The 19,719-nt window shown below is 38.9% G+C and overlaps 1 protein-coding gene across 1 annotated transcript in view; it reads left to right on the top strand.

Annotated features, from left to right (window-relative positions):
• The window catches only part of PHLPP2 (PH domain and leucine rich repeat protein phosphatase 2), a 74,942-nt gene that overhangs the window by 5,174 nt on the left and 50,049 nt on the right, over positions 1–19,719 (top strand). The window contains exons 2-3 of the mRNA XM_041770229.1: positions 1,596–1,864; positions 13,893–14,026. Coding sequence (XP_041626163.1) covers positions 1,596–1,864; positions 13,893–14,026 — 403 coding nt within the window. The remainder of the gene's footprint in view (positions 1–1,595; positions 1,865–13,892; positions 14,027–19,719) is intronic.

The raw sequence follows: 19,719 nt of genomic DNA, 5'->3' as shown, positions 1-19,719 counted from the left end.
GTGTGCATCAGTGTGCCACTCAAGTATTAAGGCAGGACTGTAATAGATTTTCAGTGTAGAAGAGAGGAGGAAACATCAAATGCATGGTTAAAACACATTGTGATCCCTGTAGTAGAAAACATGGGGGTTCAACGTGAAGAGGTTCTGCTGTGGAGAGAGTAAAGAAAGTCACTAATTCTAGGTATGCAGAGAAAATGGGGATGGGAGACATGGAAGGCCCCACAGGGAAGAGTGACACGTGAGTAGAGTTTTGAAGGCTATCTAGTCAGGTGGACAAGATGGAGAAGGACATTTCAGACAAGTCACAGAATTGTGGAATCGTGGTATATTGGGAGGGTTAAAAGCGGGATATGACTGAAGCAGTGATAGGTATGGAGAATGACATAGAGAAGTACAGCAGTGTATTAGAGGAAATGTCTTTATATTAAAGGGAACAGGGGCCCCTGGGTGGCTCAGTCAGTTAAGCGTGGGATTCCTGGTTTCAGCTCAGGTCATCATCTCAGTTGTGAGCAGGTGCAGGGCTCCGTGTTCAGCGGGGAGTCTGCTTGTCCTTCTCCATCCCTCCCTCCTCTCTTGCTCACTCTCTGTCTCAAATAAATAAAATCTTGAAAAAGAAAAGGGAACAGAAATAGCCCATCATAAAAATAGAGCAGGTCAATACTGATCAGACTTGTCATATTGCTGTAGCAATTGTTTTTATTTTGGGATAACCACAGTGTGTGTGAATTTCACATACCTAAATTATCAGATGCAACACTAATTTGTTTGGAAATGATGAGAATGGAAAGAATATTTGTGCAGTATTGTGTACTTATTTGGGATCTGAGGCAGAGGGTCAGGACCCTAGAGAAACTTGCAATTTGCATTGTGGAGACATGTACAAAAATGTTTAATGCAGCATAATTTCTAACAGTGAAAAATTAGAAACAAACTAAATGCCATCAACAGGAGAATGAATAAATTGCAGTGTATTCATATAATGGGATATTATTCAAATGAGTGAGCTGGGTGTATTAGCATGACCAGTGTTGAACCAAATCTAAAAAATGGCAGGGTGAAACATAAGTATGGTAGGATTTAAAGTTCTAAGTCATGGAAAATAATTGTGTTTAGTTTATAGATATGTACCTATATAGCGAACATATAAAAATGCATGGAATGGTGAAAACAAATACAGTAGAGTGTTTCTGGGGAGAGAGGGAAGGAAATGGGACTTAGGTGGGGTATTAGGTGACTTGAGCTAAATGTGTAGGAATATATTGTGTGTATGTTCTTTAGAATAAAGATCTAAATATGGAAATAAATATGACAAAATTTGTGAAAGTTAGGTCGTAGGTAAACATGTTTTATTATTCTTACATTTTTCTGAAAATATAAGAACAAGAAAGGGTTAGACAAAGTGTTGGACAGAGCCATAAGCAGCTGGCAGGGGAGAAAACTGTTTTCAAGCTTAGGAATGGGCATGGCAGGTGTGGAAGGCCTCATGACAGGAGGTGGTAGTGGATAGAGAGTGGAAAGGTGGGTTGGGGACTAAACATGTCTAACTCAGCCAGACATTCTAGCTAATGATTTCTTTCTCTTGATGTTTTTTTTAGAGAAATATGAAACGCAATGGGAGCAGGAATTGTTTGACTAGGCGAAGTAGGTTTGGTTCTCGAGAAAGAGACTGGCTGAGAGAAGATGTCAACAGAGGTTGTGTTTACCTTTATGGAGCAGACACGACCACTGCCGCCACAACCACCTCTGCCTCCGCCTCCTCTGACTTACATCTTGTCCTGTGCACCGTGGAGACACCAGCATCAGAAATCTGTGCTGGTGAGGGAAGGGAAAGTCTTTATTTACAGCTTCATGGAGACCTAGTCAGGTAAGGTCTCAGTTTTACCCCTCTAACTCTGTCGCAGTGTAAGTAGTCTCCATTTCTGCTTGGAAGTGGGCTTTAGGACTTTAATTGTGCTTAGAACTGATAATTGATTATGGGTCACTAGACTTGAAATAAAGACTTGTCCTTGGCATGCTGAAATTATGGTTTTGAATTTAAAAGCTATCAGTGAAGGGAAATTTGATAGTTACTTCATTTGGGTTACACACGGGTCAAATATCTAAATTTAAAATAAATATTTTAAGGTTATTTAAAAAAATAGGGGTGCCTGGGTGGCTCAGTTGGTTAAGTGTCTGACTCTTGATTTTAGCTCAGGTCTTGATCTCAGGGTCATGTGTTTAAGCCCCAACACCTGAGAATGGAACCTGTTTAAAAGAGTTATTTTAAAAAATAATATGTGTAAATTGAATGAAATTGAAATGTATGGAAAGAAATAGAATAAGTATAGAGGTTCGTGCATAAATAAGTATGTGTCTATATATAAATTTAAAATTAATGGTGCTAGGGACACCTGGGTGGCTCAGCGGTTGAGTGCCTGCCTTCAGCTTAGGGTGTGATCCTGGGGTCCGGGATCGAGTCCCACATCAGGCTCCTTGCAGGGAGCCTGCTTCTCCCTCTTTCTGCGTCTCTGCCTCTCTCTTTGTGTCTTTCATGAATTAAAAAAAAAAAAAAAGAATCAATGGTGCTATATGCAGCACATTATTGACTTGAAATCTCTTAGAGATCTTTCCATCTAATTTTCATTTATTTAATGGCTGCATAATATTCCATTTTATGAGGCTACCTCATTTTAGTGGATCTCCTATTAATGGACATTCAGGTTGTTACCAGTTTTTTACTTCTACAAGCAGTGCTGCAGTGAATATTCTTTTACCTATGATAATTCACCTCTGTGGAAGTAATCTTGTAAAATAAAACTCCTGAAAGTGGAATTACTGGGTCAAAGGATATATGCATTTATAATTTTGATACATATTGCCAACATTTCTTTTTGTAGAAGTTAAACTTCAGCAAATAATATAAAAGTATGACTGTTTTCCCCTTTCTCCAGAACATGTTAGCATTAAATTTTATATATAAATATAGATACATACTCATGCATGATACTTGCTTGTGGGTAGAAATGATTGTTAGTGGTTTTTAAATTAGAGAATTATAAAGTCAGCATTCCAAGGACAAATCTTTTTTCTAGCCTAATGACTTAGATTCTTGCAAATCTGATAGGAATTTTATTTTTGTCATTTTAATTTACATTTATCTTAGTAGAGCATATTTTCAAATCATTTTTTTTTTTTAAACTTTATTTTTTAATTTATGATAGTCACGCAGAGAGAGAGAGAGGCAGAGACATAGGCAGAGGGAGAAGCAGGCTCCATGCACCGGGAGCCCGATGTGGGATTCGATCCCGGGTCTCCAGGATCGCGCCCCGGGCCAAAGGCAGGCGCCAAACCGCTGCGCCACCCAGGGATCCCCTCAAATCTTTTTTTTAAGGATTTTTATTTATTCATTTGACAGAGAGGACAAGTGGGGGGAGGGGCAGATAATGGGAGAAGCAGACTCCCTGCTGAGCAGGGACCCTGCTGCAGGGCTGGATCCCAGGACCCTGGAATCATGACCTGAGCCAAAGACATTTAACCCACTAAGCCATCCGGGTGCCCAGTAGAGCATATTTTCATAGGTTCAAATGCCATTTGTGTTCTTTTAAAATTTTTTATATGACTGAAGGAGAATGTTCTCATAGTATCTTTTACTGTGCTTATGAACTCTTTGCTTCAATGTTAAAAAAAAAACAAAACTATTTTTTGAATTAGACATCGAATAAGAGCTAATGCAACTGACCATTGACTTTCTCTCCTCACTCTTCGCTGTAATAAATAAATGTCCCGAAACAGAATTCAAAGCTGTAGATTCAGTACTCTTGAAAGTGAGAAAGGAAGCTCCCACTTACATCTCAAAATGTGGTAATAATAGTAACACCTTTAGCTGAGCTAAAAATTGATGTAATTTTAAAAGTCTAAACTGAGTTTTATTTACTATGTGTTCCTTTTAGGATTTGGACTAATTCCTGAAAAAGTAGATTAGCATTTGAATGTTTTCTTTGTTCACCAGTTAACTACATTTCCTAAATCCATTTGCAAAACGAAAGGATCAGACTAGGTGATCCTTAGGCTTTTCTAAATCTTAACACTGATTCCGATCTAATTTTATCAGGTGGAAAGCCTTGACCTACATTAGAGCTGGTAGTGACTGATGGAGTTCATGTATTTAAACCTAAGACTTACTCATTTGTATACTAATGTATTTGATACAGAGATACTAGAACGAAACTCCTATCTGAATTTGCTTGCTACTACTAATTGTGTAGTTAATCCAAATGTGAAATTATATATTTTTGTGAATCTAAGTTACTTAAAATGGAGAGTTTGTCTTAAAGATTTTTATTTATCCATAAGAGACACAGAAAGAGAGGCAGAGACATAGGCACGGAGAGAAGCAGGCTCCACACAGGGAGCCCGATGTGGAACTCAATCCTGGAACCCCAGTATCAGGCCCTCAGCCGAAGGCAGCCAGCCACCCACCCAGGGGTCCCAAGAGTTTGTTTCTTTCTTTTTTTTTCTTTTGAGAGTTTGTTTCTTTTTAGCCCTGTGGCCTTGATAATTTTGTAATGAAATGGCTCTTCATAGATCTAATTGATTAGAAAATAATGAAAACAAAACAAAAAAAAAGAAAATAATTAAAACACTATTGAATTGCTTTTTGAAAAGAATGAGTATGTTCTCATTGCTGGAGGAGAAGCTCAAGAGGTGTCGTCACTCAGCCAAAGAAAGATGACGTTGGTGATGAGGATAGATTTGAGCTAACATCGAGGGCTTCGTTTTGCTAGGTCCAGTGTGCTTAGTTCTTTATGTACGTAATCTCATTAAATCCTCACAGTAATTAATTCCAAGAGCAGTTGCATCCTTTCTTTCAGAGGAGGAAAAGTGAGGCTTTGCAAGAGGTCCTACAACCTGTTCAAGGTCAAACAGGTACTGCCAGGGAGTTGGACTAAGGAGGTGGTGAACTTTGTTCGAGGAAAGGCCCTCCAGGAGAGGAACTAGTACTGTGTCCTTTACTCAGTTTCACTCCTTAATCTTATGATTTAAAGATCTTTTTTTAGATCTCTTACTCAACTGTTATTGCTTGAGTTCAGTCTTGTGTTATCTAATCAGAAGAATAGATACTTTCTTCATAATAGCCTGTGAGATAGTTGACAATATAAGGCACTTTTTTTTTTTTTGCTACTTACTGAAGTATAGTTATTGTAGAAATTTTGCCAAATGAAAAAGTATAAAGAGAAATAATAATCTTCAGTGTTTGTGCTTTTTGTAGATTACCTCACTTAATCCTCACAACGATCTTGTGAGGTAGATACTATTTTCATTTCATAGATGAAGAAAATTTTCTTTTCATAGGTGAAGAAACTTTTTAAGGTTAAACCCTCTCACCCAAGATCGCTTGTGGCAGTCAGATGGGGGAGCCACCAGATGTGGGGTGCTCCGAACTACAGCGCAGGCTGTGAAAGAATTCACTCAAGGCAGAACAAGAGAGAAAAATTGGTTAAAAACACTGCAAGGAAGCAGTGAAAGCAGCAGAGAGATTGCCCCAAGGCAGTGGTGAAGGCCCACAGCTGCAGGGCAGAGTGAGGGAGGATGGGAGCATATAGAATTTTCCCTTTCAAAAAAAAAAAAAAAAGAATTTTCCCTTTCTTGGTGATCTAGGAAGGGTGCCTGGCTGTAATTGGTCATTTAGGGCCTATGGTTATTTCAGGGGGGTCACTTCTGAGCCTGTTTGCATCGCCTATTTGTGTTCAGCCCCGTGGTCCCTATGGGCCCTTCCTCCTTACTCAGCTTCCACTGCTTGAGCTTGTTACCTCAAAGCTGCCTCTACCTCACTGAGCTAATGAGCGGTGGAGCTGGAATTTGAACTCTTGTGTTCTGACACCAGATCTCCTATATTGACTCCATACTTACTCCCCCCCACTCCTGCCTCTCCGATCTTTTTCAAAGTGAATGTGTATGTAATTTTTAAAAATTACATTTTGGGGCCCATACCATATATTCAATTTTATTTACTGCATACTTCAGTTAATTTCCTGTGTCATGAAAAATTCTTTAGACATCAGTTTTATTTGCTACAGGGTATTCCATTTTACAGAAATACTGTAACTTGTTTAAAAATTGAGAAATAATAGGCAGTGATGATTTAGAGCTTGGATTCTTGAACAAGCATGTGTGGGTTCATATCCTGGCCCTGGCAGTCACTCTGCAAGTTACATGATGCTCTATGCCTTAGTTTACTAATGTGTAGAATGGAGGATAATTGTATTTACATTATAGAGCTATCATGATGGAAATTAATTACACCTTGTGAAGATCAAATGAATTAATACTTGTAAAATAGTGCTTCTTAAACTCTATGATGCTCACCTGGTGAGCTTGTTAAGATACAGAGTCCGACTGAGAAGGTCTGAGTGGGGCCTGAGATTCTGTTTTAAGCTTCTAAGTGATGTGCTTCACTTTGGGTGGCAAGGAAGTAAAGTGCTGACTATCATGTCTGACACCCAGTAAGTGCTCAGTGCGTGTTACCTCTTTAGATTGTTTCAAATCATTCAAATCTTAGAAGTGGTGTTGTGATGACTAAACCTTAGTTCATGAATCTTTATATTGTTGATCTCCCTGGGCTCTGTGCTAGAAATGGGATTACTGGGATGAAATTTACCGCATGTTTTTTTTTTTTCTAAATCACCCATGACTTCCTTATTTCCCTTATTTCCGTACTGTTTTTCAGTCATGGACTTGTCACTTCAGTAAAACTGAAGGATTGCTAATTTATAGAATTGTAGCACTTGAAGGAACCTGAAGAGGTCCTCTATTAGACAAAGTCTAGTCTACTCAACTTCATGACCCCTCACCCCTCACCCCCTGCCCTTACCATTTGGAAATATATCTGGGGCAGGGTTTGCTGATTGTCCCAACTACGAGGGAGAGTTGCCAGCATTTAGCGGGGCACGGGCCACAAAGGCTTAATGTCTTCAATATGTGGGATAGACTTGTACAACCAGGAATTGTTTTGCCCAAGAGGCCAGTAACTTCCCAATGGGAATAACAGACCATTTCCCGTTGTTTCATAAATGTGAAACAGACCTGGAGAGGGCGGGGGGATAGAATGTTCCTCCCGCTGCCTGGTCTGCTGCTGTCCTAGTCCATTACTCTTAGATGATAATATTTGGTTTGTTTTTTTATTGAACTGTTTGAGTGATAACTGATTCACTAGTGAAGTTTAGTATAATCATTGCCTTCTACCTGAAAATTTGTAACTAGATCATATATGACAACAGGGGAGTGTCCCTTGGTTCATGGTCATATATTTACTTTTATTCTTAGTCCTCAAACTGAGTAAGATTTCTGTGTTTGATAGGCTATCTTTTAAGATAAGCTAGGAGACAGTAAGATTTTTATAACAGAAAATACCCTTGGGGTTTGGGATCCTGCATTCTAATTACTTTTCTGTCCTTGACCCGATGGATTGACCTTGTGCAGGTTACTAAAATCCTGTTTACCATATTTTGACATTGTAAAAGTGGAGTGAATGATACTGTTTCAGGATATGTACTGACCTTGATTGCTACTGAGGAAGGAAAGGAGGGTTTTTTTTTTTTTTTTTTGCTTCATATTTCTGATATTTTAAAACTTAAAAATCTGTTATACATTAATTTTTGTTAATTTTTTTTTACATTTTTTTTTTTTAAGATTTTATTTATTTGTTCATGAGGGACACAGGGAGAGAGTCAGAGACACAGGCAGAGGGAGAAGCAGGCTCCATGCATGGAGCCAGACGTGGGACTCGATCCTGGGTCCCCAGGATCACGCCCTGGGCTGAAGGCAGTGCTAAACCGCTGATCCACCTGGGCTGCCCGTTTTTACATTTTAATACTAATGAAATCAGCTTGTATTTTATAGTTGTTGATGGGTCATAGTTTAATTGGCAGTGTTTTTTTTCTTAATGGTTATTGCAATACCATTTGGTTTACTACAGTATAGTTCTGATACTAACCACCCAAACTTTTTACAGACTTCACAAGTTAAAGGGCATGGTCCCCAACAAGATTGCCCTTCAGATTATAGCCACACTTCTGACCAACTGGAGGTTGGTCATGGGGGTACCCATGACCCTTTTAGGTTTAATAATTTACTAGAATGATTCAGACTCAAAAAAGTGTTGTAATTATGATTACAGTTTTAGTAAAGGATAATAAAGAATACAAATCAGGGATCGATCCCTGGGTGGCTTAGCAGTTTAGAGCCTGCCTTCAGCCCAGGGCATGATCCTGGGGACCCGGGATCGAGTCCCACGTCTGGCTCCCTGCATGGAGCCTGCTTCTCCCTCTGTTTGTGTCTCTTTCTCTCTCTCTCTCTCATGAATAAATAAATATAATCTTTAAAAAAAGAAAGTACAAATCAGAACTAGCCAAACCCACTACCACGAGAAATGACAAGTATTAAAAAAAATAATAAGCCTGGTTAGAAAGGACCCTGCCGATACTGTTACATTAGAAATGATCATGACGATGTAAAAAAAAAAAAAAAAAAAAAAAGGCTTATCCATCAAATTGGCCACATGGTTACAAATCTGTGTGCGAAGTCCCTGAGCTCGGGTGCCAGGAAGGATGAGATTACTCTCCTCTTGCTGTACTTATGTGTCTCATCAAAGTTCCATGACAAACACGTACAAATTTTTAACAAAAATTGGAGAAATTAAATAGGAAGCGGTATAAATGGTTATTGAGGAGAGGTTGAATGATGAGCAATGCTTCATTCGTGTTATTGGAATATATGTGCTTAATGAGCAGGGCACACATAGGGCAAGGTCTGGGAGCGTGATAAACATAGAACTTCCATGCCCTCTCCCTTGTCATCTTCCCAGCACATCTCCCCTTGTTCACTGACCACAGAGTTCCATGGAACTTCAGTACAGTTGGTTTTTGTTTTTGTTTTTTTTTTTAAGATTTTATTAGTTTATTCATGGGAGGCAGAGACCTACGCAGAGGGAGAAATAGGCTCCCTGTGCGGAGCTTAATGCGAGACTCCGTCCAGTAACCTAAGATCATGATCTGAGCCGAAGGCAGATGCTCAGTCACTGAGCCATCCAGGCACCCCTTCAGTACAGTTTTTAGTAGCATTTTGTTGAGTAGGCTTGATTGATTCAACGACCACATGCTTGGCCTTTGATCTCCAACTCTCTCTTCCTTCCCTATGTATTCAGGCTGGCTCCAAACCCCAACCTTCTCTTCACTTGGTTGATCTTTATGGTTACCAGCCCCTATCTTGAGTCATCTCATCTGTTAGGGGTGATGCCAGGGGCTCATGAATGACTAAGACACTCCTAATATTCAGGAAATTCCAAGGCTTTAAAATTTCCCTCCAGGAATCAGGAACGAAGACTAGTGTAAGATTCTGTATTATACAACAATGATAGGCACAAAATAATGTATCTTTCAAATGATGGTGTATTAAACTGGAATACAGTAATTTAAAAACATTACTTTTTAGGTTCTTCCATGCAAAGTTAAAATATAAAGTGTTTTGAGCTCTCTTCTGCATAAATTATTTTAACTGTATAAAATAATGCGGTTTACCTAAAAGAAACTAGGCTTTGTAATGAAACCAACAAACCTTGATGCCACAATGTACTAATGGTATGACTGGATCTCGTTTTCCTTATTTGCAAAACAGGCATAGCTTTATAAAATGTTGAGCACTTTTCAGCATAGTGTCAGGCATGAAATAGATATTTATTGAAGTATCCTTATTATTGATGTTTGTATTATCTGTATTGTTGATCTTAACATCTGTAGATTTTACAGAGATAAAAACCTTTCTAGGTGGCCAGAGATTGAGTTTTAATCTGAATGTAGAGAATGCTGTTGTGCTTTGTTAGGGTCTTTGATACATTGTACTATTACCCGTATTATATTTTAATAATGTGTACTTTTGCCTCCCCCTGTTACCTAGAATTCTTGTGAAAAGATACAGGGAATGAAATGTAGTTTTATCTGTGTTTTACCTGTGGGCATCATTTAGAATAACTATTGACTGCTATTCCTGGCTAAAAGCTCTAAATGGCTGTTGATAGCATTAAGGTATTGGTTGGTTGGTTTGGAGAGAAATAACTGTATATATTCAGATTTACAGGGACCCTAGTAGCTCCTAGAAGCCTTAGAAGCAAACTAAAACTATAACCATCTTTTTCTTTCCTTAAAGCAGTAGCAGAATTATTTCAAATGCTGAATAGAACCTTGCATTGACCAATATTTCTCCTACACCTCTTTTAGCAGTATATAATTTTCCTTTGATTTGTGAGAGATTTAACAAATAGCTAAGTACCAGCTTGTTAAAGTTTGGGAACTTTGAAACATAAAATTGATCTATAAGCAGATAATACCATTCCCCCCCCCCCCCCCCCTATTCTCTACTCTCTTAAGCAGGTGAGTTTAATGAGTAAATAGAATTAGTCCCTCATTTTACTTGTTTTTGCAGTTCTTGAAATAGTTCTTGTTTACTCGTTTATGCTAAAGTAATAAGAGCAGATGTTGAGATTCTCCTGATTTTTTTTTTCTGTCCTACCAGGAAAAATATTTTCATTAGGTGGAAATGTATAAAGAGGGTTTCAGAATCTACAGAGCCTCTTTTAGGAAGGAAAGCTGATCAAGTAAAATGTGTCAGAATTAGGATGTTTCCATTTCTTTTGGTTTTCTAGACAGAAATTGAAAAATTGAACTAGTGAGAGTTATCCTGAAAGTTTTATTTCTTTGATCTTGGCTATGCGATCATTATGTGGAATTATGATGTTTAAGTACATTGAACTCTGTATCTAAAAATAATAGCAGGATTCAAGCAGAATTTGTATTGCATTAGGAAGGTATCTTGGATATCTCATTGACCCTTGAGTTCTAAAAAGACCCTAAACATCATCTGTCCCAACCTGATTCTTCTATTTTTCTTTTGTTTTGTTTTGTTTTGTTTTGTTTTTTTAAACTAGGCTCCACACATAGCATGGAGCCCAGTGTGGAGCCTGAACTCACAACCCTGAGATCAAGACTTGAGCTGAGGTCAAGAGTCAGATGTAACTGACTGAGCCACCCAAACACCTCTCAGCCTGATTTTTTTTTTTTTTAATTTTTATTTATTTATGATAGTCACACAGAAAGAGAGAGAGAGAGGCAGAGACACAGGCAGAGGGAGAAGCAGGCTCCATGCACCGGGAGCCCGATGTGGGATTCGATCCCGGGTCTCCAGGATCGCGCCCTGGGCCAAAGGCAGGCGCTAAACCGCTGCGCCACCCAGGGATCCCTCAGCCTGATTTTTTTAAGGAGACTCTTTATCTAAATTAAATGTGTGTGACAGATGGCTCTCTAGCTTTCCATGAGCTCTTTTGAGAGGCAGTCTGTTTCATTATTGGGCATCTCTATAATTATTAAAGTTCTTCCTCATTTTTTTTTTAAAGATTTTTATTTATTTATTTATTTATTTATTTATTTATTTATTTTTTAAATTTTATTATTTATTTATGATAGTCATACAGAGAGAGAGAGAGAGAGGCAGAGACATAGGCAGAGGGAGAAGCAGGCTCCATGCACCGGGAGCCCGACGTGGGATTCGATCCCGGGTCTCCAGGATTGCGCCCTGGGCCAAAGGCAGGCGCCAAACCGCTGCGCCACCCAGGGATCCCAAGATTTTTATTTATTTATTCATGAGAGACACACACACACACACACAGAGAGAGAGAGAGAGAGAGAGAGAGAGAGAGAGAGAGGCAGAGATACAGGCAGAGGGAGAAGCAGGCTCCTCACAAGGAGCCTGACGTGGGCCTCAATCCTGGACCCCAGAATCATGCCCTGAGCCAAAGGCAGACGCTCAACCACTGAGCCACACAGGCATCCCTCTTCCTCATTTTTTTTTTCTCTCTTCCTCATTTTTTTTTTTTTAATTTTTATTTATTTATGATAGTCACAGAGAGAGAGAGAGGCAGAGACACAGGCAGAGGGAGAAGCAGGCTCCATGCACCGGGAGCCTGATGTGGGATTCGATCCCTGGTCTCCAGGATCGTGCCCTGGGCCAAAGGCAAGCGCCAAACCACTGCGCCACCCAGGGATCCCCTCTCTTCCTCATTTTTGATCCAGGTTTACCTGTGCAACTTTTCATTGTTCCTAGTCCTATTCTTTAGAGTGATCCAGAGTAAGTCTAATCCTTCTTGACACTGGAAGATGAGATAGCTCCTTATGCCCTTGTCATCTAGTTAATCCTTCAGTGTTCAGGTTACATGGCTAATTGACCCATCTAGAATACAGGTTATTAGAAGTCTCTCTTAAAATATATTCTCCTTAGAAGAATTCTACTGGTATACTGGGAAAATGTCTAATACTGCTGTAGCCCTTTGTGAATTTTTATTTTATTTGCCTAGAGATTAGTTGTAATTATTTCGTAAAATTTATATTCTGTTTCTGTTAAATTCCATATTTATTTGTCTTTTTAGGGTTTTAGTTCTTTGGTCATTCTTCATGTAGCAATTCTGAGTTTATGGATAAAAGTCTGCACTGAGCAGTCAGGAGGGGCCAAGTGGTTGTTTTATTTTTGTATTTTCTCATCACTATGATATACATTCCTAAATCATCATTTTTTTGTGGGGCGTTCTGATTTGATGGGGGCTGGTGGTGGGCCCGTGAAAGAATTCACCCAAGGCAGAGCAAAAAAGGTAGAAGTTTACTGAATACACTGCAAGGGAGTAGTGGGCAGGAGAGCAAAGGAGAGACTCTACCACAAGGTGGTGGTGCGGGGTTATAGTTATAGGTTGGAATGAGGGAACATGGGACTCATGGAACTTACCTTTTTTTGGTAATCTTAAGAACTATGCCTGGCTGGGGCACCTGAGCATCTGCCTTTGGCTCAGGGCATGATCCCGGGGTCCTGGGATGGAGTCCCACATCGAGCTCTCCACTGGGAGCCTGCTTCCCCCTCTGTCTCTCTGTCTCTTATAAATAAATAAATTAAATCAAAAAGGAAAAAAAAAAACCTGCGTCTGGCTGTAAGTGACCCATTGGCTGGTTGGTGAGGGCCTGTGGCTTAATGAGTCTGTTAGTGTCAGCTTGGTTGCTGTGGGCCCTTTCACCTTGCTCAGGTTTCCATTGCTCAGGGCTATTGCCTAAAGATAGCCTCTACAAGTTTGGAGCTGTTTATCTTCAGCTTTGGAATATTACTATTTCATGTTATTTTTACTTAAATTTTACTGCCAGCTGTATTTTCTTCTCTTTTCACCATGAAATACAGATGGCCTTCATATTTTTTACACTGATGAGAGGTGTACCATGTTTCTTCTAATTAATACAATTCTTAAGTTTTCTTTTTTCTTTTTAAATATTTTATTTTTAAGTAATCTCTGTACCAAACATGAGACTCGAACCCATGACCCTTAGATCAAGAGTTGCTCTCTCTACTGACTGAGCCAGCCAGGCATTCCTCAAGTTTTCTAAACAATCCTTTTAAGACCTAAAGACTAATGCTCCTTGAGACCTTTTTTTTTTTTAAGATTTTATTTATTTATAAGACAGAGTGTGTGTTTGAGCATGAGCAGGGGAAGGGGCAGAGGGAGAGGGAGAAGCAGACTCCTCTCTGAGCAGAGAGCTTGATGTGGGACTGGATCCCAACCTAAGCCAAAGGCAGACACTTAACTGACTGAGCCACCCAGGTGCCCCACCATTTGGAAATTATTAATTTGTTTTTCTTATTCAGTAAATATCAGCAGATATACCCCCATGTAAATAAAAGCTCTTTGGGGGTTCTCTTGTTTAGATTAGTTGTATCATACGATATTAAAGAAAATCTCGATACAGAAGTAATAATCTAGAACATATTAAAAGATTTTAAAAATGAAACATTTTTATTTTTACTAAATACTTTTCTTTTAATTGTGTAAGCAGGAGACTAGAACCTACGGAACGACCTCTTCAGATCGTTTATGATTACTTGTCCAGGCTGGGATTTGATGACCCTGTGCGTATACAGGAGGAGGCAACAGATCCTGACCTCGGCTGTATGCTTCGATTTTATGGTGGTAAGAATTTATCAGTGGCTTTGTGAATATGTTTAACTGCTTTTAAGTTGATCATTTGTGCCTCTCTCTGTCTTCAGCTTTTAAAAAGTATTTTAGCAAAAGGTATTTTTAAGCCAGTTAACTAATGTGGTTGAAAAAACCCAACAGAAACAAGAAGGTGGTGTGGTTCAGGGAAGACTTAGAAGTATTAGCTAAAATACCTTCCCCTTTATATTTTTGCTCTTTTGGTTGTAGTGTTTTTGCTAATTTACTAGAATCATATCCCTTTGTCAGAATCTTGATCAAATTATGCTTTTCAGTGTCAGTTTCTTTTCAAGCTCCTTGTAAGAACCATGAACTTCTGGATAGCTCAAGAATGTTGAGAGCTAGGTGGTTGTCATCACATGACTTGACATTTGATGAATACATTTGTCAAATCTATACATGTTGTTAAATCTAGAATTTTTAAATTTTGTCTCCTCTTCGTGCATTTTCCCCCCATCCACTGTTTTTCACTGGACACTTCAATAATGTAGTTAGACTTATTTAAGCTAAATACTTTCTGAATATTGCTTTCCAAATATACACAGTCTACTAATACTACTCCTATTGAGTACCATTGATTGTTTACTGTGTGCTTTTATACTTGTGAATTACCCAGTTTATTACAACCACCTTATGCTGTAGGAACTATTACCTCATTTAACAGATGAGGAAACTGAGACAACTTAAGCAACTTGTTAAAAGTCATACAGCTAGTAAATGACAAAGCCCTTTAACACTTAACAATTTTGAATTAATATGACTCATTTATCAAACAATTAAACTAATAACTAAATGATTAGTGTATGTAGGCAAAATCATTTACTAAAATTCCCTGCTCTCATTTCCCAAATTGATTAAATTTCTGTGTACTTCTTTTGTTGTTGTTGGGGTTTTTTTGGTTGTTGTTTATTTCTAAGTAATCTCTATACCCAGTGTGGGGCCTGAACTCATGACCCTGAGATCTAAAGTAGCACATTCTACTGACTGAGCCCCCAGAGGCCTCTTTGTATACTTCTTGATACAACTTTTGTGACATAATATCACAAGCTGGCTTTATTTAATGTACCTCACAGAAGATTTTATGTTTAATTTTTCATCATAACACTATTTTGTGACATGTTGTTCCTTAAAAGTTGATTTTCATTTATTTCCATTAATTTTTCTTCATTGCTAGTTCATGGAAGAGAAATAGTTGCTAGATTGAAATTAAATAGGAAAATCCATGGGGTGCCTGGGTGGCTCAGTCAGTTAAGCACCTGACTTTAGATTTTAGCTCAGGCCATGATCTCAGGGTTGTGAGATTGTGCCCCATATTGGGCCCTATGGTAAGCATGGAGACTACTTAGGATTCTCTCTCTCCCTCTGCTCAGCTCCCACTTTTTTTTTTTTTTAAGATTTTATTTATTTACTCATGAGAGACACACAGAGAGAGGCAAAGACACAGGCAGAAGGAGAAGCAGGCTCCATACAGGGAGCCCAATGTGGGACTCGATCCCGGGTCTCCAGGATCAGGCCCTGGGCTGAAGGCAACGCTAAACCACTGAGCCACCCAGGCTGCCCTGCTCAGCCCCCTCTTAAAAAAAAAAAAAATTAAATAGGAGAATCCTTTAAAATTAATTTGAGGAGCACAGCTTGTTTAAGCCTATAAAACTTGGTTTAAAAAAAAGAACAACTTGAAGCAGTAACTTGCTCCTTTTGTGATTGTAGTTGAAAGTGAGTTCTTCATTATATGTTTTATTCTATGGTGAAAGATGAGCCTTAAAGTGCCAGTGAACTCCTTTTGAACCATTGAGACACATTTGCACTCAGTTGTATATTGTACAACTGTTGGCACTGATACATTAATTTTCTGCCACCACTTGTTAAATTGTATGCCCAGGGTCTTCATATACCCTTAAGATATTTCTAGTAGAGTATAAAAGAGTACCAGTTTGTAGTACATACTATATTTTGGGAGGAAGAGGGTCTTTAAGAGAACATTTCCAAAAGTGGGCTCTATTAATTTAGAGAAGCTTAGTATAATTTGAGTGAAAAAATTATGTTTTAAGAAAGAGGTTTTAAAGCTGATTATTTTTGGGCAGCCCCGGTGGCTCAGTGGTTTAGCACCGCCTTCAGCCCAGGGCGTGATCCTGGAGACCCAGGATCGAGTCCCACGTCGGGTTCCCTGCATGGAGCCTGCTTCTCCCTCTGCCTGTGTCTCTGCCTCTGTGTGTGTGTGTGTGTGTGTCTTTCATGAATAAATAAAATCTTTAAAAAAAAAAAAATAAAGCTGATTATTTTTGAAACTGGACAGTATATATTTATGGCACCAAAAACAAAAATAAAAAAACATATATATCAATAAGTGTATTAATTATCTCTTACCTATGTAATGAATTACCTCAAAACTTATGGGAGTGCCTGGGTGGCTCAGTTGGTTAAACATCTGATTCTTGGTTTCAGCTCAGGTCATGTTCTCAAGGTTGAGATTAAGCCCTGCATCAGGCTCTGTGCTCACTATTCAGTCTTATGATTCTCTCTCTCTCCCTCTGCCCCTCCCCCTGCTTGTGTGCATATGCCCGCCCTCCCTCTCTCTCTCTCTCTCTCTCTCTCTCTCTCTGTCTCAAATAAATAAAATCTTAAAAAAAAAAAAGACTAAGTAACTTACGGGGCACCTGGCTGGCTCAGTTGGTAGAACATGCAGCTCATGTCGGACACAGAGATTACTAAATAAATAAATAAATAAACTTTAAAGAAGTACTTTGTGGGGACACCTGGGTGGCTCAGTGGTTGAGCATCTGCCTTTGGCTCGGGGTGTGGTCCCTGGTGCTGGGATCAAGTCCTGCATCAGGCTCCCTGCAAGGAGCCTGCTTCTCTGTCTCTGCCTCTCTGTGTGTCTCTCATGAATGAATAAATAAATAAAAACCTAAAAAAAAAAAAAAAGTACTTTGTGACTTAAAATGATAATAAATATTTATTATCACATATAGTTTTTGTGGGTCAGAAATCTAGGAGTAATTTAGTTGGATGGTTCTAGTTTGGGTTGAATGAGATTATATTCACTCTGTTGGTTGAAGGTATAGCCATCCAAAAGCTTGATGGGCTGGAAGAATCATTTCTAACATGGCTCACTTGAATGGCTTACCATCTTTTGGCCAGAGATCTCAGTTCTTCATTTTGTGGACCTCTTTTTTAAGACTGCCTGAGTGTCTTTATAACATGGCAACTAGCTTCTGTCGGTAAGAGACAGACAGATGGCCATGCAAACACACACACACACAGGCCTCAGTGTTTTTATGACCTAGCCTCATAAGTTATTGGCATTTTTACCACCTTCTGTTTAGTAGAAGTGAGCCACCATTTACAGCCCACCCAATAGAGAGGGAAATTAATTTGGCCCTACCTTCTAGAGAGAGCACTATCAAAGAATTTGTGGACGTATCTTAAAACCGTCACAAAAAGAATGCTTCCCTCTCACCTGATCCTCCCACCTCTCAGTTTCCCAAATCCAGAGATAACCACTGTTAACAGAAGGAAAAATATCTGTGAAATATTCTCTTAGCAGCAAACAGCTTAGTAGTCAGCTTTAAATATTTTATGTATAGAGTCTGGTAAGTTAGCTAGAATATAGTGTTAATGAGGCCAGAGTCATTAGGGCCTAAGTTCAAACCAGTTAATGTTGCTGTGCTTGCTGGATCTAAAAGGTACCCAGTATGCTGAGCAGCTCTTATGCAAATGTTCATTATCAGTCTTTCTGGAAAGGGAGTTCTGGGGAAAAGTGAAGTTAGTGGAATGACTGCTCAGTGGAAATTCATGGTAAAAGCTGTGGAAATAACATAATTGACTAAAGATGAGTAGGTAGCATGATCAGTCAGAGATTAAGAGAGCACATCAGTGAACTCTTGATTTGTGTATGAAAAAAAGGAGTCCAGAAAGCGTGATTTACTAGGGAAGTTGTAGTTCTAGGGCTCTGTGCCTCAGAATAAGTCCCAGCCTGAGCATTTCTTTCTATACCATATTCCTTTCTTTTTTTTTTTTTAAGATTTTATTTATTCATTCAATGAGAGATACAGAGAAGCAGAGACATTGGACGCCCTAGCCAAAGGCAGATGCTCAACCATTGAGCCACCCAGGTGTCCCTTCATATTGATCTAAAGGACTTCTGTATTTATTCTTAGTACACATCCTTTGCCTACTATATTTGTGACAAAATTTTTTTCAGCCTATAACTTATCCTTAAATTTATTGTTTTTTATTGTGTAGAAGTCCTATTTAGATTTGATGAGTCCTTTCTTTTAATGCATTTATATCCTTCCTTTTCCTAGGTCATAAATATATTCTGTATTTTCAATACTTTGATATTCTTTTTTTTTTTTTAAAAAAGATTTATTTATTCATTCATTCATAGAGAGCGAAGAGAGAGGCAGAGACACAGGCAGAGGGAGAAGCAGACTCCATGCAGGAAGCCCGATGTGGGACTCGATCCCCAGTCTCCAGGATCACACCCCAGGCTGCAGGTGGCGCTAAACCACTGCGCCACTGGGGCTGCCCAATACTTTGATATTCTTAAAGTATGCATAAGATCGGGATCTAATTTTACTTTTTCTCTGTAGGTAGACAGCCATTTGTCCCAACAACATTTATGGAATAGCTTATCCTTTTCCTACGATCTGAAATATCTTTATTATTTTTAAGTTCTTACACAGGCAGTGGTCTATTTTTAGATTCTATCCTGTTACATTGGCCAATTTGTGCTAATACCAAAATTATTTTAGTTAATATGCCTATATGATATATTTTGATAGCTGGTAAGGAAGTACCTTATCACTGTTCTCTGAAAAATCAGGGAGATCTCTAGAATCAGAGAAGTCTTTGTGAAGAAGTAGTATTTGAGTTGGTTTTTTAAAAATTGACAGGATTTCATTTAGCAGAAAGGAAAAGGAGGACATGGGATGGGAGATTAGACATTTCAACGTATGTCCTATGAATCACAGATAATTTGAGTCCAGATTGTTCTGGGCATTGAGTGCCATATCAGGAGTTTAGTCTTCATTTGGTAGATGACAGCAGGAAGTGACAGGTTCCAAGTGAGCCAGAGAAGGTGAATCTGGCACCAGTGTGGATAATAATATGGATGTAAATTGATAGGGGTCTGAAGTGAGGAGTGGGAAGGAATTATTCATATGAAAGACTTTTTGAAGGAATGATCTGTATGAGTTGATGGCTGATTGAAAAGGGGAGTTGAATGAGTAAATCAGTCAACATGATAGATCACATCAATAAAAGAAAAGAACCATTATGATCCTCTCAATTGATACAGAAAAAGCATTTGACAAAATATAGCATCCCTTCTTACTTAAAACTCTTCAGAGTTTAGGGGTGGAGGGAACATACCTCAATATCATAAAAGCCACCTATGAAAAGCCCACAGCAAATGTCATTCTCAATGGGGAAAAACAGTGCTTTTTCCCTAAAGTCAGGAGCACAGCAGGGATGCCCACTCTCACCACTGTTGTTCAACATTGTTCTAGAAGTCCTAGCCTCAGCAATCAGACAACAAAAAAATAAAAGGCATTCAAATTGGCTAAGAAGTCAGACTCTTCACAGATGACTTGATATTGTATATGGAGAACTCAAAAGACTCCACTCCAAAATTGCTAGAACTCAAGACAGCAGTTCAGCAGTGTGCC

The sequence above is a fragment of the Vulpes lagopus genome, chromosome 10 (genome assembly GCF_018345385.1).
Source record: "Vulpes lagopus strain Blue_001 chromosome 10, ASM1834538v1, whole genome shotgun sequence".
Taxonomy (NCBI): domain Eukaryota; kingdom Metazoa; phylum Chordata; class Mammalia; order Carnivora; family Canidae; genus Vulpes; species Vulpes lagopus.
This window is presented reverse-complemented; position numbering and strand designations above follow the sequence as displayed.